The sequence below is a fragment of the Rhinatrema bivittatum genome, chromosome 19 (genome assembly GCF_901001135.1).
Source record: "Rhinatrema bivittatum chromosome 19, aRhiBiv1.1, whole genome shotgun sequence".
NCBI lineage: Eukaryota > Metazoa > Chordata > Amphibia > Gymnophiona > Rhinatrematidae > Rhinatrema > Rhinatrema bivittatum.
In genome coordinates, this window is record NC_042633.1 from 8,492,909 (window position 1) to 8,514,825 (window position 21,917).

At 47.9% G+C, this 21,917-nt stretch overlaps 1 protein-coding gene across 1 annotated transcript in view; it reads left to right on the forward strand.

Moving 5' to 3' along the window:
- Positions 1-707: 707 nt before the first annotated feature.
- The window catches only part of LOC115081117 (vomeronasal type-2 receptor 26-like), a 28,113-nt gene continuing 6,903 nt past the window's right edge, over positions 708-21,917 (forward strand). The window contains exons 1-5 of the mRNA XM_029585629.1: positions 708-863; positions 1,757-1,901; positions 3,201-3,331; positions 3,452-3,796; positions 7,796-7,919. Of these exons, the coding sequence (XP_029441489.1) occupies positions 708-863; positions 1,757-1,901; positions 3,201-3,331; positions 3,452-3,796; positions 7,796-7,919 (901 nt within the window). The remainder of the gene's footprint in view (positions 864-1,756; positions 1,902-3,200; positions 3,332-3,451; positions 3,797-7,795; positions 7,920-21,917) is intronic.

The window sequence follows — 21,917 nt, forward strand, 5'->3', positions numbered from 1 at the left end:
CATGCAAAGAGACAGTGATATGTAGCTTGTGAAGATTTCTGCATCAAATGAATGATTTCACACTTTTTAGCATCCATGTTTATTTTCAAAGCATTCTTCCTGTCTTTTAAATTTCCCATTCATTTTTTTCATCTCTTTCATCTCTTATGCACCATTCTTCCTAATTAAAAATAACTTACATAGCCTTGGAATTTTAGGTGAAACAATTCCATGTAAATATTCAGTACGGAATTTAGGATGCATAATTGATACTAAACTTTCATCTAAGAATCATTTTCAAAAAGTTTTAAAATCAGGATACTCCAAGCTTAGATTATTGCGACATCTTAAGTTTGGAAGCCCGACCGGATCCCGTGTCCGGTCGGGCAGGATAATGTGGGCCCAGGCCCACCGCGGGAAGGAGCCGGGTCGCGGTGAGGGGGGGGAGGGGGAGGAGAGAGCAGGTGCGCGACGGGGTCAGGTTGAGTGCAGAGGGAAAAGGGGGGGGGTAGCAGGATGAGAGTGTGCTCGGGGATAATCGGGCAGCCATTGGAGGAAGAAGGGCGCGTTGCCACAGCAACGGTCGGCCCTGATTGGCTGCTGGGTCTGCAAGCGTCGGGAAAGGGACTCTACCCGGCGAGCGCGCGTGCAGGCAGGGGACTTGGGTAGGCAAGCGGAGACAGCGCGGCGGTTTAGGTTTCTTCGGAGCGGTTCCTGCGGTACCTGATATGGCGGATGGGGAGCAGGAGAGGGCGGTCATCGTTGGAGCCGAGTCGGAGGAAGCGGCATGGGTCCCCGGGGACGCTGAGGCGGCGGATGTGGAGCCGGTTGAGGAGAGGGGCGGCCTCGCGGACCTGAGGCATAGGCTGGCGGTCCTGGAGCGGGTGAGCTGGGGCTCCGGCAGGGGGGGGGCGGGGCTGACAGGGGTGAGGAGGTCGGTCCAAGGGGTGCGCGTCTCGGGGGCACCTCGGAGGCTGTAGATTTGCCGTCGGGGTTGTGGCCGACAGCCGAGCTGCGAGGGGGGAGCAGAGGCAGGGGAGCGAGGGTGTCTCGCTCCCGTTCGCGGGGGCGTGGTAGGGGGGCTGGGAGAGCTGAGCAGGGTGTGTCTCCGACTGCAGGCCGGGGGTGACTGGTGGCCGGGATGGGACCCGGGGAGGATTGGGAGATGCTGGGGCAGCCCGGAGTGGGGGCCTGCAGGGGTCCTTTGCGTCGGCAGGGGGGGGTGCGAGTGTGGTCTCCATGTTGAAGGGATCGGAGTCCGCGGGGGGGATGCGGGGTCGGGGGGATTGGGATGTGCTCCCAGCCTGGTCTGATGAGCCTCTGCAGCGGGGGGGGGGGGGGGTGGGTCGCGAGCTGCCCCCTGCGTTGGCCAGCGGCACCAGAGCTGGAGGGATGTGCCGGGGTCGTCGGTCCCGCACGCAGAGGCCCTTGCGGGGAGGGGTGATAGGATCGGGGGTCCCGGATTCCGGGTGGGGTGGGGGCATTGGATGTGGCAGGGGGCCGCGTGGTGCCGGGCAGCCCAGGCGTCTGGAGACAGGGGATGGGGGATTGGATCATGGGGGTTGGTCAGGTGCGGTTGGTTGGTGTCAAGTGGGCAATTGGTGGCCAGATGGGCAGGGGGGCCAGGAGTGGGCGGATTGGGAGGGGTCCGTGGAGGTCGGACCTTTTGCAGGGGCTTTAGGGGTTGACGGCGTGGGGTGGCAGGCGGTGGCAGGCGGAGTGGGGTTCTGGGACAGGTTTGGCGCCTTCTCCGTCGTCGGCTGTGGTCTCGTTGCAGGCTGCCGGGATGGCAGAGGATCGGGAGGAGCCGAGTTCGTCTCGGTTCGAGGAGTGGAGGAATGTGGCGCCGGAGGCCTATCGGCAGGGTCGAGTGGAACAAAGACCGGAAACGAGGGCAGTGACGGTGGACCCGCCTCCGGAAGGTGAGTTCGTCATTTTTCCCAGGCCTGCTGCTGGGGAGGTTGGGGGTGCGATCGGTTCGGTTCATGGTGCGGACGGGATTGGTGGGGAAGTGGGGGGCGTACGTGGACTGGGCGAACCGCTCGGGAGGGACTCTGAGGCGGTCGGGGCTAAACTGGGGAGAGGGAAGCGGGGGAAATCCAGGAAGGGAAAAAAGCGGGCAAGAGCTACCTCCTCCAATTCGTCCTCGTCATCCTCCTCGTCGACATCGTCCTCTACCTCTTCGGCCTCGACGGTCTCAGCGCAGGGCGGCAAGGGAGGGGGGGACGCGGCGCGTGGGGCTCCAGCCTTGGTGGCTCTGACGGAGTTATGGGAGGAGGTGCCGCGATCCCTGCGGAAGAGGATTCTGCGTCGCCAGTTTATAGACATTTTCCAATTGCTGGAGGGGCGGAGGGGGAGGAGAAAAGGGAAGAAGAAGCGGGGCAAGGGCGAGCGGGGCTTGGGGGGGTAGCAGAAGGTGGCGTGCAATATACATAACTGGATGCGCGTGTTTCTGCGATTGGCGAGCGTGGTGGGCCGTAGGGATCCGACGCAGTATGGGCCCTTATTGTTGTACGCGGATGCGATCCTGGCGGCGAGCAAAACGTATGAAGGTTGGTCGTGGTTAAACTACAACGAGCGTTTCCGCGATCGTATGGAGGAGAACAGATTTATGTCCTGGGGTACCCAGGACGTTGGGCTATGGCTGACGCAAATGGCTGCTAGGGTGTCGGCCGGGGCCTCGGGGTTGGGGGCATCTACGGGTGGTAGTGGGGCGCGGTCCTTTCAGAAAGAGTTTCCCGCTGGGGGTGCAGCCAAGGTCGGAGCGGGGCGTAGTGATGTCTGTTGGCGCTTCAACCGAGCCACCTGCATCTTCCCTGACTGCAAGTTTCAACACGCCTTTTCCACCTGCGGGGCGGGACACCCTGCTGTGCGATGTAGCAAGAAACCGGCAGAGGGACCTGAGGTCGTCCCTACCGTCAAGGGCCCAGGCAAGTAATGGATGCGGTTGGCGGCCACGCCCGTAAGCATTGTGGCAATGCTTCCGTGGCTGCGGGAGTACCCGGTGGAGGGGGCGGCAGCGATGCTGACGCAGGGTTTAACGATGGGTTTTCGGATTCCGTGTACAGAGTGGGGTGCGAGGGGAGGGGGGGCTAATTGTCCTACGGTACGGCGTCTGGTCGCGGTGGTATGGGACAAGTTGTAGGCGGAGATAGCGCTCGGTCGGATAGCGGGTCCGTTCGAGGTTTCCCCTTTTCCGAATTTGGTGCTTTCGCCGCTAGCGGTGATCCCGAAGAGGGAGTTGGGGAAATATAGGCTGATACACAATCTCTCATTCCCTGAGGGCGGGACGGTGAACGACGGGATTCCCAGGGAGTTGTGCGTGGTCCGGTATACCTCCTTCGACTCCGCGGTGCGTGTGGTTCGGCGTTGTGGACGGGGGGCCTTGATGGCTAAAGCTGATATAGAGGCGGCGTTTCGGCTGCTGCCAGTTCATCCCGAGAACTTTCATTTGTTGGGTTTTCGCTTTCAGGAGGTGTATTATTTCGATAAGTGCATGCCAATGGGCTGTTCGATAGCTTGTGCCTATTTCGAGGCGTTTATTACCTTCCTACACTGGGTAGTGGAAAGGCGCTCGGGTTCTCGGGACATCGTGCACTACCTGGACGATTTTTTGTTTGTTGGCCGGGCCGCGTCGGGAGATTGTCTGCATGGTCTAGGCTGGTTTCAAAGGGTGGCGGACGAGTTTGGTATCCCGCTTTCGGCAGAGAAGACGGAGGGGCCGAGCAATAAGCTAGTTTTTCTGGGGATTGAATTGGACTCGGAGGCCATGGAGTCGCGCTTACCACTGGACAAGGTGGAGCGGCTGCGTGGTCTGGTGCGTGAGGCGTTGTCGCGGCCCAAGTTGTCTTTAGTGGAGTTACAATCGTTGGTGGGTAGCCTCAACTTTGCTTGCCGAGTGATTCCGATGGGGAGGGTCTTCTTGCGGCGATAGTCACATGCCATGTCGGGAGTTCGAAAGCAGCATCATTGGATTCACGTGACCGCCCCGTTGCGTGCGGATTTGCGGATCTGGGATAAATTTTTAGTTGCTTTTAACGGGGCGGCATTTTGGCAATCAAGCCCCCTGTCCAATCACGTCTTGGAATTGTTTACGGATGCGGCTGGGGCGGCGGGTTTTGGGGCCTATTTCCAAGGTTCGTGGTGCGCAGATGGTTGGCCTGAGGAGTGGGTGACGGCCGGGACCACGAGAAACATCACGTTTCTGGAATTATTCCCAATCGTGGTTGCCTTGCACGTTTGGGGTGAGCGGTTACAGGGTATGCGGGTAGTGTTCTGGTGTGACAACCGGGGGGGTCGAGGAGGTCATCAACAAGAGGGCAGCGCGATGCTTATTGGTGTCGGAATTGTTGCAGGAACTGATCATGCAGTGTATGTTGCGGAACGTGACAATTTGGGCCCGGCACGTACCGGGTGTGGCTAATGGTGTGGCGGACTCTCTTTCTCGTTTCAAGTGGGAGTTGTTTCGAGAACTTGCTCCGGAGGCGGATCCCTGTGGAGCTCCAGTGCCGTCTTCCCTTTGGAGATTCGGTTTCCTGAGGCTTGGGACCTGCTGCGGGCTTCATTAGCCTCCTCCACGTGGTCAGGTTATGTGGGGGGTGCCAGAAGAGTGGCTATGTTTCTGTCATCTTTGGGTTGGTCAGGTGGCCCGGTATCGGACGCGTTGCTGGTGCGTTTTTTGGAATGGGCAAGGTTAGAAGGCTTTTCTCAGGCGGCGGTGGGGAGACAATTGGCAGGTTTCTCCTTTTTCATGCGGGCTCATGGGTGGGGTTTCCCCGTGGGGCGGTTCGTGGTACGGCGCATGTTGGCCGGCTGGTCGCGGATGGTGGGGCAGCGGCCGGATAGGCGTTTACCGATTACGCACGATATCCTCGTGCAATTGTGGGATGTACTACCGGGGCTTTGCTCGTCTCCGTACGAAACTGCGCTATTTCAAGTGGCGTTTGTTTTCGCCTTCTTCGGCGCCTTTCGGGTTAGCGAATTGGTAGCTAGGTCAGCTACTAGCGAGGATTGCCTGGGGCTTTTGGCACGTCATGTGGTGGTAACGAGCAGCTCTGTGGTGATACGTATTCCCCGATCTAAAACCAATCAGCGGGGTAAGGGGCTGGCGGTCGTCCTAAAAGCAGTGCATGGGTTGCGGTCCTGCCCAATGGGTAATGCTGCTCGATATTGTCGTGAGCGGCCACAGGGGTCGGCGACATTTCTAGTGCATAGGGACCTTCGACCGCTTACGAAGTACTAATTTGAAATGCTGCTACGGCGGGCTTTGGTGGCGGTGGGCCTTGACGCGCGTTGTTTTGGGACCCACTCCTTTCGGATCAGGGCAGCAACTTTTGCGGCTAATGCGGGTTTGGCGGAAGGGGTAATTCAGAGGATAGGAAGATGGCGGTCACAAGCGTTCCTGGGTTATATCCGCCCGGGGCAGGGGCGCTGTTGATCGAGATCTAATGCTTGTTTCCTTGCAGGTGCGGCGGCCGAGGGGAAGTCCGTGTGGATCATTGGCCACTCCTATACGTTTTGGGCTCACAGGCATGCCTGCGGACGACCTTACGGGCCTCACTTGGATTTGTCAAGCCGGGGGGTGCGGGTGCATTGGTTGGGGCGCAGAGGCATGATGTGGGATGAGCTGATACCGTGTGTATGGAGGGAGCGCGAGCGGCTTGGTTCGCCGCGTGCCCTCGGGGTACATCTGGGGGGAAACGACTGGGGCAAGATGTCCGGGAAGCAATTTATTAGCATCGTCCGTAAGGACTTGATGACTATATCTATATTGTTGCCTACCACCATTTTGTGCTGGTCGGACATCATCGTCAGGCCTGCTGAATGGGAACACATTATGTGGCGTAGGAGTCGGTCCAAGGCCAATCAACAAATTGGGTCCTGGCTTGCCCGGTTAGTGGGGTGCCATATTCGTTACGAGTGCTCCTGGGGTAAAGTCACGGGGTTGTTTGGGAAGGACGGGATCCACCTTTCATTCCTTGGGATGGATCTTTTCCTTAATTCCATTCAGGAGGTTCTGGAGGAATTGTGTCCTCGTTAACTGAGGCCGCATCTTTGGGGGGGTCACTGGGCATTGCATGCCCGTGTCTTTGGCGGATGGCCCGAGCCATAATAGTTATAGGAATTGTTATCTTAAAAGGAGTTTCAGCTGGACGTGGATGGCGGTTGACAACTGGGGGCTGTTGTCGGCGATGGGGGGGGGGCTCATTGCTGGAAAGCGGCGGGAGACTCATGGCCAGACTCCTTGCAGGTTGGCGGCAGGAGTCCACCTGGGTTGGCACCTTGCAGGCAGGTGGCGTGAGTCTGAACCCGGTGTGGAAGGCTGGCATATCGTGCCGGATGGCTGGCATTGACTATCCTGCCGGGGAGCGGCGGATGGTGGGGGTATGGAAGCTGAAACTGTATTTGTTAATGGTTTATTTCCTGGGCTCGGGCCCTCATGTTAATAAAGTTGCGGCCTTATTTACCCAAGTCGATGTTTACTGTATTTATTTGTATGTGAAAAGGGGCGGTGGTGAGCGAGTGAGGTCCTGGATGCCCATATTATGTTCTTGTAAGCATGATTTTCGCACAGTGTTCAAGCATTTGCACTAACAATAGTATATAACTGCAATTCTTTGTTGTGAGACAGCCAGCAGCTTCTCTGAGGGCACTTCAGGTCCTACAAAATTCCGCAACATGTCTAGTATTTATTTATTTATTTATTTATTTATTTATGCGAACGCTTCTATTCCACTCTCTCCAATAGTAAATTGCCGACAGTGGGAGCATATTTCTCCACACCTCCAAGACCTGCATTGGTTGCCAATGAAATATCGTATCAATTTCAAGATGTGATTTTAGTTTTTAAAGCATTGAAATTTGACGGACCATCTTAGGGGGTCATTTCTTAGAGGCTTATTGCACGCTATACAGCCGTATCTCATGCGATAAGCCTCTATTGCATACAAAAAGGGCCTTTTCGCATGTGATAGAATGCAAATTAGAGGAAGGGGAGGAGTTGGGGCGGGGAGGGGGCGAAGTTGGTGGTGTCTTTGCTGCCGGCGATAATGTTACTAACATTATCATTGGCAGTAGCGCCGAATAGCAGCTTTCACGGTGGTGCTATTTGGTGCGAAAGCTGGCAGCCAGCGAACAGCTGTGGTGCTAAGGCTGTGGGCTTTCGCAGGCCCGCCCCCCCCCCCCCCCCCCCCCTTCACCCTCCTGCCCCCTGTTTTTGCAGAATGATGAATCCTGACCTTATTTAACAAATCTTTTGAAATGCTACATTCCTGCTCGTTCTTTGCAGTCCAGTGATAGGAAGCTGCTGGTAATCCCTCCAGCAAAGGAAGTAAGATTAAATATGTCAAGATCTAGAAGTTTGTCTGTGATGGGGCCTAAGCTATGGAACTTCTTGCCAGAGAAATTGCGTATAATTGACAAATTTTGTCTTTTTAGAAAATATTTAAAAGCTCATTTATTTAAGCAACTTTTTAACCTGGAATAAGTGTGTTCTCATTGATGTCTAGCATGATAAAAGGTTTGTTGTAGATTTTTATGTATTTGAATTATATATTTATTTATTTATATATTTGTTTCTTTAGGCGTTTTATATACCGTCATCCAAGATAAGATCACAGCGGTTCTTATCTGCTGTATTTTAAGATTGTTTGATTTTAAGATGTTGCAACCCACCTAGTACAATTGTTTTGCAATAGACAGGATATATATAGTAATAAATAAATAAATAAAACATTTTTTGTCTGAAAAAGAGTCCCTTGGTTCATTATTAATAGATAAATGTGCTCTGTTCCCCTTCACACTTCTCTCCATTAAGGCTCCTGTCTCTACCTGCAGTGAGAGCTGTGGTCCTGGGTTCCGGAAGGCCATTCTGGATGGGCAACCTGTCTGCTGCTTTGACTGCGTCCCCTGCTCTGAAGATGAGTTTAGTAACCAAACCGGTGAGTGCTATGAATTCCACCCTGTAATGAGCACTTCTTGTAGGATGGAGGGTTGGTATTAGAGAGTAGGGTGGTTCCATCTAGATCAGGTCAATGGGCAAAACCTTTACTGGAATTTTCAATTCTTAGCAGGTGCTAATAGACAGACATCTTCCAACTTATATATTGCAAACTTAAAAATTACATTTCCCAACAAGAATTATATTGTATTGTATGTATTTATGATATGATCTCAGAGGAGACCTATGAGGTCCTGGAAGCTAACAATCTATATCTATAATATGCATGGTGAAGTCTGTCTGTTGGAGGAGGAGGGGTCTGCACAGTGTGCATGGATACAATGGAAGCCACCATGGAGCGCTGTTCATCATCTGTCACGCATACTATGCAAAGCTGCACATCCCTGGAAAACACAGAGGCAACAACTGGTAGAGTAAAGGGGCCTGGAAGGCTATGAGGTGAATTTTAAGACCCACGTACATGTGCACATGTTTGCCAGCTCGCGCACATGGACACATCGATTTTATAACATACATGCGCATATGCGTGTATATGTGAACCTGTTATAAAATCAGCTATATGCGCATACATGTGCACATGACTTTATATTGACGTGCGCATGTGTGTGCAAATGCTGCCTCGATCACGTAAGTGGGGGCATTTTAATACATTCATGCACTGACGCAAATACCTGCCTCCCCAGTTCTTTCCCAGTTTACCCCAGAAACCCCCTAGCGAACTTCCTCACTTTTACCCTATTAGCCCCTACCCTTAAAACCCCACTAAGTTTTTGTTATTTTCTTACTTATACGCCATTCCTAGCAGAAGTAAAGTTACGCAGTAGGGGACCCCGGCACGTGCTTGAGCACATAAATACTTACACACAGACTTCATATTAAAGACTCGGCCTGCCCATGCTCCACCCCTTTCTTGATCTTTTTCATTTTTGTGCATACCAGGAGATACACGCATACTTGCGCGGTTTTTTAAATCTGTGCGTTGCACGCCAGACCAAGTCACACACATAACTCCCGGCTTTGGCACGTGTAGCATTTTTAAAATCCGCTAGCAAATGAAAGAGGATGAATGCAGACTCACAAGTGTGCGGGGGAGGATATGGACAAGAGTGCTAGGTTCAAGTGTAATTATTTCCCACCGAAGTTTCAATAGGTGTCAGCTAACTTATCTGGCTAACGTAGCCTACCACCCAGCTGAATATATCTGGCTAGCTTTAGGACACCTCTATGGAGGGACAAGTGTTAGCTGGATAACTTATCTGGCTAACTACCTCTCCCCGTGACGCCCATTCTCTTCCCTCCACTTAGGAGAATAAATAAATAAATATTTATTTATTTATTTATTTATTTTGATTCTTTTGATATACCGATACTCAAGACTAGGGTCTTATCGTACCGGTTTACAGCGAAACAAGGGGTAACCAATTAACTAGAAAGATAAAGTTACAATGAACAGGGATTTACAGAGTGGGAGAGTTGAGAGCAAAAGGAATAAGTTTAACATAACAGAGATTAACATAACAAAGTTCTAACAAAAGGAATGGCTTAATCTTTAAAATTAAAAGTGAATCTGAAAAGCCCGATGCGTGCTGAAATTATCTTCAAAGCTCCGAAATGCACACAGAACTTGGGCTGCGCGCACATCTCACAGAGATTCAAAAAAGGGGGTGGGGGTGGGCGTAGTCTGGGTGGGGCGTGTGTGCTCCGGGGCAGATCCAAAAGATGTGCATGTCAATACTTACACACCTGCTTGCACACCCAGGTGCCATGTTGTGTAATTTTACTTCTGCTATGGAAGAGGTTTAACTTACAAATAACAAAAATAGCCATTTCTCATGGGTTTAAAGGGACTGAGGAAACTGGGGGGAGTGCAGGCTATTAAACCAGGGGGGTTTGGAGGACTTAGCTTTTAACTGGGTGAACTGGCAATGGTGCGGATGAGTGCCCATTATGAAATACCCTCACTTACATGGTAGAAATGGGATTTACGCACCTAAGCGTGCACCCACTTACAACTGAGCAGAGATGTGTGCGCGACCTGTGTATTTTATAGCATGCGCGTGTATGCACCTGCAAGTTATACAATTGCCGCACCCCTGGGCTCCGCTTTGTAACCGTCTGAAAGGTGAATTTTAAAAGCCTGGCACACACATTAATTAGAGGATGAACTAATAAGTCAGGCTTGTTCATCGAGTGGATTTGAAAAGCCACCTGAATCCGTGTGAATCTCCAGGAATGCGCGCATCAAAGTTTTCCAAAAAGGGCAGCACGTGGGCATGGTCTGGGTAGGGAATGGGTGTTTTGGAGCATGGATCAGAGATCTTCACATAAATACTTACGTGGCTGGGCACACGCCCAGATCCCCTGCCCTGTAAGTTTACTTCTGCTATGGAGGAGGGGTAAATTATAATATAAAGAATAATAGGCAGATCTGCGGGGTTTTAATGGTCGGGGTTAACTGGGGAGAGTGAAGACTATTAAACTTGGAAGACTTACCCTTTAATTGGGTGAACTGGGGATAAACTGGTTTAACTGGCAATGGTGTCAGCGCATGCCATGTTAAAATCCCCTGATGTATACAGTAGTGGTTAAGGCATTTAGTGTAGCTGGGTTTAAAATGGTTTAGATAAGTTCCTGGAAGAGAATCCCATAAACTGCTATTAATCAATAGGGATTAGCCACTCTTTGTTACCAGCATTAGTAGCTTGTGATCTTTTTAATGTTTGGGAACTAGCCAGGAAATTGTGACTTGGATTGGCCACTTTTGGAAACAGGATACTGTCTTGATGGACACTTGGTCTGACCAAGTATGGCGTATCTTATGTTCTTATGTAACTGGGATTTGCACACACATGCGTGTGCCCCCCCCCCCACACACACGCACGCACACACTTAAAATTTGGTGCACATGTGCATATGGCAAGACTATTTTATATCATGTGCATATGTTATAAAATGAGGATTAGACGCCACGGTCTTTTTCAAAACTTTATTGAAGTGGAAACTTATATATTCTTAATGCCCAATATATACGTCTCCACTTCAATAAAGTTTTGAAAAAGACCGTGGCGTCTAATTCTTGTTTTCTTCCTGACGGCTTTCTTAGACCACCTACCTTTGTGCTTTTTGGGACCTATGTTATAAAATGGCCATATCCCTGGGTGAAAGTTGACGCTCACACGCATATGTGCACTCACACGCTGGTTTGAAAGTTACCATCCATGTATTTTGTTAAGCTTACTCTATGCTTATGGCCAGGGACACAAGAACACTGAAACTCAGTAAAAGTATAATGGATATTTATTAGTCAATATGAGTGTTCTCGGGAGATGCTTTCGAACTGTCTAGCATCTCGCCGTATACAGAAAATGATCCTTGTTTTATAGATTACATTCAAATACAGGGTAGAAGGTTCCAGAGGCTTGCATGACTGCCCAAAGGATCATTTACATAAGTTGTGATGTCAACTGCATGATTAAATCATCGCTAACTATCCTGATTGGCTTCCCAGGATGTGTAGCCCATTTCCCATGACTTTCTTTGTTCTGGTAAACTCTTGCTGGTCAAGACAATCAACACGTCTGTAACTGTGTGGATTACAAACTCCTGAGAATAGTGCCTGAAGCTCCCCTGTGGTTTCTTCTTTGTGACTCTATGAATAGACATCACTTGTCTGGTGCCAGCTTGCCTCCACAGATATCCAGGGACATTCTGTAAGTCACTCAGAGTCCATTCAGCCCAGGCAGGCCAAAGACACGCAGAGGGTTCTGGGGATTTTTCCATTTTGGTCTTCTGTGTTCAGGCATACTTCTCATTTCCCTGTTGTGCCACTTACAAATGGCAAAGTGGCACACCCAAGTACCAGAGGTGAAGACAGAACTGTATGAAGTCATTATGGCAAATGGGCTAAATGTGTAAGCTAAGCTAACCTTGTGTGTTATCCCTCTAGATCCCCCCCTAAAAGTAAATGAGACTCATAGGCAGACATGCACTGTCTAATTGACAAATAATAACAGCATAACTAAGTTTCACTAGGTAGTCATTAGCTCTAATAAAGGTACCTGCGTTATAAAAAGGACCTAATTTATAAAAGCAAGACCACATATGTTATTGTAAACAACTACCCAGGATAATATTCATTACAATGGCAAGCAGGGATATAATCAATGCACGTTACCAGAAAAGTGAAGGACAGCATAAGGACTCATACTGTGTTGTGCATACATCCTGTGGGACAAGTTATAAAAGTGTTGCAAAAATAAGACATGTTCTGGTCATAGACAGAAATGGGCTTAGGTGAACAGAAGTGTCACGCTACCAGAGCACATCTGTGAGCGCTAGTGACTAAACTCTAGGTAAAGAATTTATACAGCTAAGTGGTGTTCACTGACAGTAGCTGAATATTTAAAACAAACTACTTAGCCATATACATTGGAACTTATCTGGCTAAGAGGCACTGAATATAGGCCTGAATATTGTAAAGAACTGTGTATGAGTGCACCCTTCTTGCCATGATGCAGCCTCGTAGGTAGAATCCTGAGACGCTCGCCAGCAGCGGGTGAGCAAATATTGGCACAGGCCAGACTATGACTGAGTCCTAAAATCTATACAAAGACCAGGCTGCAGCTGAAACAAGGCAAGGACAAGACTGATGGCTTGAGGCAAGGCTTTTGGCTTGAGCCAAGGCTTACGGCTTCAGGCAAGTCTGATGGCTTGAACAAGGGTGAGGCTGAAGTGGAGATGAAGACTGCAGCAGAGCCACAGGCAAAGACTGAAACAAAGCTGAAGGCTGAGAAGATGGAACCAGGCTGGAGCTGAAGGCAGGAACCAATCAGAAGAACTTGAGCAAGACAGAAGACTAGAACCAGAAGGAGAGGGAACCAGGAGACCTTTTTGCCGAGGCAACGAAGCCAAGTCCAAGCAGGCTAAGTAGTTTTGAGTGTGTGTGACATCATCATCAGGGTAGATACCCAACTCTCTCAACAACATGTGCAAAATCATGCACACCGATGCACATATACTCCCTAAGCAGCTCTTTGCCGGGTCCTAGTAGCACACATGTCAGAGCATCCAATGGTGGCTCTCTGCTGCATGGTGAACATCTGCCACCGAGGAATTTGGGAAGGTGACTCCCTCCTCAAGTCCCCTTCTCAAACCTCTTCTCTTTGACTTCTCAGGAGATGAAGGTACTATTTTACCAATTGGGGGCTTGGGGTCCAGACCCAGGATCCAGAGATTCTTTGGTTTCCAGACTGGACTGAAGAACCATTCAAAGCTGAAGACTTAACTGAAAAAAAGATTGAAAGCTTGGACAAATACTGAGACTGGTCCTGATCGACAGACAAATGTTTTTTGGCAGGAGGACAACACAGTTCAGAATTCACGTGGGAATATGATGTACATTGATGTAGCAAAACCTGCAGTTCAGACGAGGTGGTTTGAAGTGAAGAGGCCAGAGACAAAGATGAAATGATACAATGTTCTCGGCAGGATGTGCCCCATTGGTTAATCTGTAAGAAATTCTAGTCTATAGATGGTTGATGAAGACTCAGCCAGGGTAGTCCAAGTACAAGAGGGCTAGGTGCTTTAGATAGTACATAAAACTTAATGTTTTCTTGGAGATACCCAATCTGAATCATGATGGGCGAGGAAGCTGTCGTCACACAACTAGGTAATGGTTCTCCATTGATGGACAAAATGAGAAGATGGTGGTTAAGCTGTAGTAGGGCAACCACATTGATGTAGCAATGATTCTCCAGAATCTACTAAAGCTTTAGTCTGAACTAAATGTTTTCCATAGGTAAGACACACCAGAATCATTAGTAGTGGAGAAGAAGCAGGATGGTGCAAGGCTGCCTTCCCGATGAGACTTCTCTTTATAGAGTTTTCTAGTCTCAGGGGGCACTGATGGACAAAATGATCTTGTGCGGCACAGTAGAGACAAATATTTTGCGATCTTCACTTTTGTTTCTCATCAAGTGAAAGTTGGGTATTACATGGGTTCTTCGAAAGTAGCCATTTTCTGTGGTTCCAGGATGGATTGTGAAAGATTCAAAGGTCTGGGAACCACGAGCGATGTCCCTGAGAATTCGTATTTTCACGAGTCTGTTCCTGGAATCTCAGAAAGAAGAGATAAACAAAAGATGAGTATATTAACATACAAAATAATATCCACCAGAAAAAAAAAACAAGTGACTTAAAAAATTAAAGAAAATAATTATACATCTTGAAAGTAATAGTCTACTGATCTTGGGTACCCAATAAGAAACTCTATTGTAGCACACTGCAGCTACGTTTTCATATTTGTAATACAAACAGAGTGCCACCAAAATTGTATATTAAGATGAGCTGATGATTTCCAACATAATAAAACTTGTTGGATGGCAATAGAAATAAAGAAGTTAAACAATTTAGCCTGTGGAGAGGGAAATGGAGGATCCAGGGCTAAGGATTTAGCAACAATTGTTATGACCTAGAGATATGTGAACCCTTGGACCGAGGGGGAGTTGGTACTACATGAGGAGACAACTCCTCGGATTCCCCGGTTGGATGGCGAGATGGAGTCGAAGTGGGCACTAGCCGGTTCTTCACCGCTGGAAGCCCGCGGTCCCCCTGGGAGGAGCCCATAGGGACCCTGGCTGCTTGGGCTTAGGTGGGCTCTTGAAGGTGGAAGATCTGTCAAATGAGTCTGAGATTGAGTACCAGAGAGTCGCCGTTCACCAGTCTGAAGTCACATGCCAAAGAATCACCACTTGTCAGTCCGAAGCCACATGCCAAGAATCACCACTTGCCAGTCCGAAGTTGATGCCGAAGAATCAATCAAGAGGAAGCAGGAACCCAAGGCATCAGGTGATTTACCAAAGTGAGCAGACTCGTTGCCAAGTCAAAGGATAAGAAGAGGAAGCCTCCTTAAATATCTCCCTAACCCTGACTTATCTGCTGCAGCTGAGCCTGGTTAAGGTGACGAGGTCCCTTTAAATGAGAGCAGGAGGCGCGGCCTAGTGCCTAAGGACAGGGCAGCTGGAGGACGTCCCTGGAATCGTGTAGTGCAGCCCGATGCCACGAAGAGACGCCCGGGGGACGCCCCCCCCGCCAGAGACACCATCGGAGCGCGGCCCAGTGTCGGCGGCCAGTACCGTGGAGAAGGCCAGAGACCTGCCTCAGGGGGTTCCCTTCACCCGCACGCTGATGCCAACGGCAGCCCGGAAGCAGGTAGGAGAGGTAGGTGGGGCTAGCCGCAGCCGGCCGCGGATAGGAGATATAACAATAATAAATTTATAAGATAAGGACATTTGTAAACTAAGCATCTGAGATATCTTGTCCCACACCTCACTCCAAAAGGAATAAATATGAGAACAATGAAACAACATATGAGAAAGAGTTGCTTTAGGCTCGCCACACAACCAGCATGAGTGCGACGAAGATAACTTCGCTCTGTATAAAGACCATGGAGTCCAAGTGGTGTGGTGCGCTAAAAAAAAGGGATTGTGTTAGTTGAGAGGAAAGAGAAGGCCGGATAACAACCGACCAAAACCTGGGCCATGAAAATCTGTGTGTAGAGAGAGGTCTTGTGACCATGTTCACTCCAAGACAAGGCACCTTTTAAACTAAGTTTAAGATATTTATAAATGGCAGAAGCCATATGCCTGTAAGAAAGGAAAAGTTGGGCAAGAGAAAGCAATTGTGGAGGGCTAGTGAGGAGGTCCAAGTGTAACATATGAACACAATGCTGAAACTGCAGACAGCAATAGAACTGGGAAGCATGTAAACCATACATAGACATCAGTTGGGAGAATGAGTGCCAACTGGACCCAGATACTAGTTGGTTTAGAGACCAGATACCAACTTGAATCCAAGAAATCCAATTAGTAGTTTGTTTACTAATCAAAAAATGAGAGTTATGCCAAATCCGAGTCAAAGAGGAAGTGCCCCATTGTGTACTTAAGTGCTCCAAAGAGGATTCTAGATAGTGAAACACAGAGCAAGAAGCATAAATGGTGGGGTAACTTCAGAAATGGAAAAATGACCAAAAGCCCAGGAGTCCAAAAAGAGGGAGAGGATGTACAAAATCTACTTCAATATCATGCCAAATCTGTTTTGTAACATCGGGAACATGACCTGCCAATCAGGAGTAGCTTGGCGTAAAATGAATGCTGAATGATACACTCTGAAATCAGGAAACTTTACACCACCAGTATCCCTAGGTAGTTTAAGTATGGATAGAGCACTCTGTGGAGCCTTATGCGTCCACAAAAATAAAGAGAGCATTCTAATCAAGCCTATATAAAATCTTATATAAAAAAAAAATTAGTAAGCATATGAAGTAATAAATTAATTTTAGGCACTATGACCATTTTATTTATTTATTTATTTAAAGTCTTTTATATACCGAAGAATAGCAATCTGCCTTCTCTCCGGTTTACAGTATAGCAACTTGATACAGGTAAAGAACTTGATACAGACAACGAACAATTAAATGGGTATCATGTTAACTAGACATAATGGAAATATCGTAGAAAGATTTGAGGGAAACAATTCTAACTATGTATAAATATTGTCTAATCAGGGTATAACGGGTGCTGATGCATAATTCCAAGAAAAGCAGGGTAAAGTCAGTGAGTCTCTGGTGTGTATGTTTGATGTATGCTTAGCCAACATCATCAGTGAAAGTCTGTCTGAATATCCATGTTTTGAGTTCTTTTTTGAAGGATTTTATGTCTTTGAGTGAACTTAAGTAGTCAGGTAGGGAGTTCCATGCTTTTGGTCCTGCGATGGAGAAGGCTCTGTTCCTTGTGTTGGAGTGCTTAGCTGATGGTAGAGAAGGTATGGCTAGGAGCAGTTTGCTTGAGGTTCTTGTCGTGCGTTGCGGTTTGTGTGTTTGGAGCATGTTATCGAGGATGGTGTTATCTGATCTGTAAATCGCGTTGTGTAGGATTGTTAGGGTTTTGAACTTTATTCTTTGTTCGACCGGTAGCCAGTGAAGGCTCTTCAGAACAGGGGTTATGTGATCTGACTTTTTTTTGCCGGTTAAAACTCTAGCAGCAGCATTCTGTAACAGTTGGAGTGGTTTTATGGTAGATTTGGGAAGACCAATTAGTAGTGAGTTGCAGTAATCGAGGCTGGTAAAGATGAGAGATTGCAGGACAGTTCTGAAATCTTGTTGGTGTAGTAGGGGCTTGAGGTGTTTCAGTATGTGGAGTTTATGGAAGCCGTCTTTTGTTTTCATTGCGATGTTTTTTTTGAAGTTTAGTTCAGAGTCAATCCAAATTCCGAGGTCCTTTGTATTATTCTTCGGTTGAATGTTAGAGTTGCCAATTTATAAGGAGGGTAATGGGGTCATTTGGCCTGTGTTTCTATCGAAGAGTATGCATTCTGTTTTGTCCATGTTGAGGCATAGTTTGAGTTGGTTCAGCTTGTTTCTTTTTTTTTTTATTTTATTTTTATTGCATTTCTTAAATTTTTACAAGCAATAATTCTGATACATAGGTAGAAATAAAACAATAAAAATACTTACAAGACAAAAAATAATTCCCTCCAATTGTATCAGTTATGAGGATAATATTGTTATGTTACGAGTAAAGTCAATAGTGGACCCTTGGGCCGGCTGAGGTGGACAGCGTCCACAGGAGTTAATAAGCCGGGAGGCGGCACTCAGCTGGAGTGGACTGGTGGCGTCTTCACCCTGGAAACCCGAGACCCCCCCAGGAGGAGCCCGTAGGGGTCCGAGTCGCTGGGACTTAGGAGAATCGTGAAGAAGACCAAGGTTCGTGGCTGGCTGAAGACAAAGGAGAATCGTGAAGAAGACCAAGGTTCGTGGCTGGCTGAAGACAAAGGAGAATCGTGAAGAAGACCAAGGTTCGTGGCTGGCTGAAGACAAAGGAGAATCATGAAGAAGACCAAGGTTCGTGGCTGGCTGAAGACAAAGGAGAATCGTGAAGAAGACCAAGGTTCGTGGCTGGCTGAAGACAAAGGAGAATCAGGAACCGGAGCTGGAGTCAGGATATGTAGACAGCAAGTGGAGCCCAGAGCTGGAGCCAAGGCACAGCAGGACCAAACAGAACCTGACCTGGAAGCAAGGCACGGCTGGGACAAGCTGGAACCGGAGCTGGAAGCAAGGCACGGCTGGAACAAGCTGGAACCGGAGCTGGAAGCAAGGCACGGCTGGAACAAGCAGGAACCAGAGCTGGAAGCAAGGCACGGCTGGAACAAGCAGGAACCAGAGCTGGAAGCAAGGCACGGCTGGAACAAGCAGGAACCAGAGCTGGAAGCAAGGCACGGCTGGAACAAGCAGGAACCAGAGCTGGAAGCAAGGCACGGCTGGAACAAGCAGGAACCAAGGCTGAAAGCAACGCTGGGAAGCAACTAAGCACTCAGGAGAGCGACCTCGTTGCAAAGGCAAAGCAAGGAAGTCAGACGATGGTTTAAATAGCCAGCCAGCGTCTGACGTCAGGAACAGGGCGGTTCAGCACTTCCGGGTGCTGGACCTTTAAGAGCCCCCTGCTCACGCGCGCGCGTTGCCTGGCAGTGGGAGGAGTCAGAATCGTCCTTCGGCAGCGTCTCCACGTGGAGAGAGACGCTGCCATGCGGCCCTGCAGGCCCCAGGAGCAACGGATTGCAGCGAGACCGGGGGAGGCAGGAGAAAGGTAAGGACCCGGTCGCTAGCCTAGCGACCGGGACTGCAACAAATATTAGGAATAACATTAGTGAACTTTGACAAGCTGTAAACTATTGGAGCAATCATAAGGAAATATGTTTAAGGTAAAGTCTCCTTATACTCCCTCATACTTTCCATTTAACCCACATTTTATACAACCCTTAGGAGTGAGTATCAAGGAAAGCACGCAGTTGATCTGGGAAATTGAAGATATATGAATTTCCTTGATATTTCATATAGCACTTACATGGATATCGTAAGGAGAACTGTGCTCCTTTTTCTTGTACTTCCTTCCGCATTGCTATGAAGTTTTTCCTCCTTATCTGTGTTATGCGAGTAACATCTGGAAATATTCTCACTGGGGCACCATAGAAATTTTGTTTTTGTTGTCCGAAATGAAGTTTTAACACCTCATCTCTCTCTACTTGGGATTGAAACTGCACTAAAAGGGTTGCTCTTTTTTCAATTTTAGATTCATATGATTTTTCCAGGAATTCTGTTAAATTAAAGCTCTCCATAGATTTAACATTATCCTTTTCCTTACTCTGTTGTTGTAATAAGTAGTAAGATTTAGACAGTTTAGGAAATGAATTTACCGAATACTTTAAGATATTTTTTAAATAACTATTAAACAAGTCCTCTGGTGTCACCAGATGGACTAAAGGAAAGTTCAGTATTCTTAAATTCAATTTCCTATTCTGGTTCTCTATCATTTCTAACTTCCCTTCGTGTTCTTGAATTGATTTTATTAAATTAACCTGGGTTTTCTTTATTTCTCCCAATTTCTCATCTAGAACAGTAGAATTTTTCTCTAAACATTCTATGTTATTCTGCATACAAACGTTCTTATTTAAAACTTCCTGCACATTCATAGTTAAATTGTTGATCGATTTTTGCAGTTTCATAATCATCAGTCCCAGTTCTTCTAAAGTAAGTTTCTTAGGAGTAATCTCCATTATCTCTGACTTTGCTTTTCCTGATACAATTTCTCCAAGTTGCAAACACTCAGTTCCTCCTCCTGGATCCGAGCCTTCCATGCCTTCTCTGGACTTTAGATTTTCATTGTCCTTAGAGACCTCAGTTGGATCCCCAACTTCTCTAGGAAGAACATGTATGGCTTCTGCTGATGTTATAGCTTTTTCAGGTTCCTTGAATGGGGGAACCGGTCTCTGCGGGGCACCGGGGGATAGAGATATTTCACTGGCCAAAGTAATATTCTCCTGCTCCTGGCTCATATTACTAGCGGCCCCTCCCGGTGTTCTCTCTGAGGGGTTTGGAAACAGTCTGGAATAGTAGACTGATGTAACTTCACAGAGGTTGAGGTCATAGAAAGTTCTCTTACTTTTGCCTTCCTCTTAGAATGAGGCATGGCCAAAAATACCTGAAAGAGTTCCAATGCAAGTGCAAAAACCTCTTCACCTAGTGGTAATTACAGTAAAGCTGTTCCCAAATCAAATAAGGAGAAAACAAAGTGTTTTTACTTAGCTTGCCGCCGTTCACTAAGACCGCTTCTTCTCTTTTCAAAAGTTACGTCCGTCGCCGCCCAATGCTGTCCAATCCGGACGAAGCCGGACAAAGCCGAGCGCGCACCTTCACCGCGCGCGGCTTAACCGTCACGCCGGCGGCGGCGCGCCGGGGTAGACAAGGTTTTGTAGTCTACCCGGCTCCTCCTCCTCAGACGTCACCGATAGCAGCTGATTCCGGAAACCGGCAAAGGAATGGTGTTTCAGGCCCCTCAAGCCAGCTGGACCCGGAGAATGAAGCGGCAACGTCGGCTGGGGTAGACAAGGTTTTGTAGTCTACCCGGCTCCTCCTCCTCAGACGTCACCGATAGCAGCTGATTCCGGAAACCGGCAAGGGAATGGTATTTCGGGCCCCTCAAGCCAGCTGGACCCGGAGAATGAAGCGGCCGGTTCAGCTTGTTTCTGATTGCGAAAAGGTGGTTGGCAGTTAGTCTCAATGCGTCTTCGATCGTTGAGGTTACTGGGATAAGGAGCTGAATATCGTCGGCGTACATATAAAATGATATGCCTAGACTTGCGATGAGATGGCAGAGTGGGAGTAAGTATATATTAAAGAGGGTGGCTGAGAGGGCTGACCCTTGTGGTACTCCTGTGTCGAGGGGGAGGGGATCAGAGGAGTTGTTGTTAAATGTGACTTTGAAGAACCTGTCTTTTAGGAAAGAAGTGAACCAGGCAAGGGTTTTGCCAGTAAGGCCTATGTTAGCAAGACTTGATATCAGGCTTTTGTGGTCAACGGTGTCGAAGGCCGCAGAGAGGTCAAGTAGTATCAGTAGGTATCTTAGTTTATTGTCAAATCCTCTTGTTATTTTGTTTGATATAACCCTTCCAATTAAAGGGTTTCTGTGCTGCGATTTTTTCTGAACCCATGTCGTGATGGGTGTAGAATTTTATTGTTTTCTAGGTGTTTATTGAGTTGTAACAGTGCTGCTTTTTCAGTCATCTTTGCTAGTAAGGGAAGGTTAGAGATGGGGCGATAATTATTCAGATCCTCTGGATCAAGGTTCTTTTTTTTCAATATTGGAGTGATAGTTGTGATTTTTAATTTGGTTGGGAGTTCACCTTCTTCAAGTGATTTATTTATGATAGCTGCTAAGGAGGGAGCAATGATGTGTGATATTTCTTTTAACTCGTGGGTTGGTATTAAGTCAAGATCATGGCGAGCAGGGTTTATTTTCCTTAGCATTTTTTCGGTTTCAATGTTTGTAATTGGGTCAAAGTTCGACCATGGTGTAATATTTGGTGTGTCCGGGTGTTCTTCAGTTATCGAAGTATTGTTGAAGGTGTTCGTTATTTTGCTTATTTTATTCTTGAAGAAAATGGCAAGGTCTTGACATATGTTGTTTGTTTCGGAAGAGGGGGAGTTGATATTATTCTCATTTATGAGGTTTCTTACAATGTTGTAGAGGGCATTAGGTTGGTTTGTGGAAGTTCTAATCTTTTGACTATAGTAGTCGCGTTTGGAGTTCAGAATTGTTTTCTTATATGTGGCGAGTTGTGTGCGATATCTTTGTAAGGATACCGGGCATTTGGATTTTTGCCATTCCTTTTCCAGTTTTCGGAGGTTGAATTTCATAGATCTTAGTTGGGGGTTGAACCATGCGTTGGTTTTTGTTCTGTTTTTTTTCAACAGTTTCAATTTCTCGGGGTTTATGTTGTTGGCGGTTTGTTCTGTGATGCGGTACCAAGATTGAGTGGCATTATTTATGTTGGAGAGGTCTAGGTTCGTCAATTGTTTTCCTAATTCCTGTCAGAGTAAGCGGGGTTGGAATATCCAAACAGCCCCACCAAGAAAGATGTATGTGAA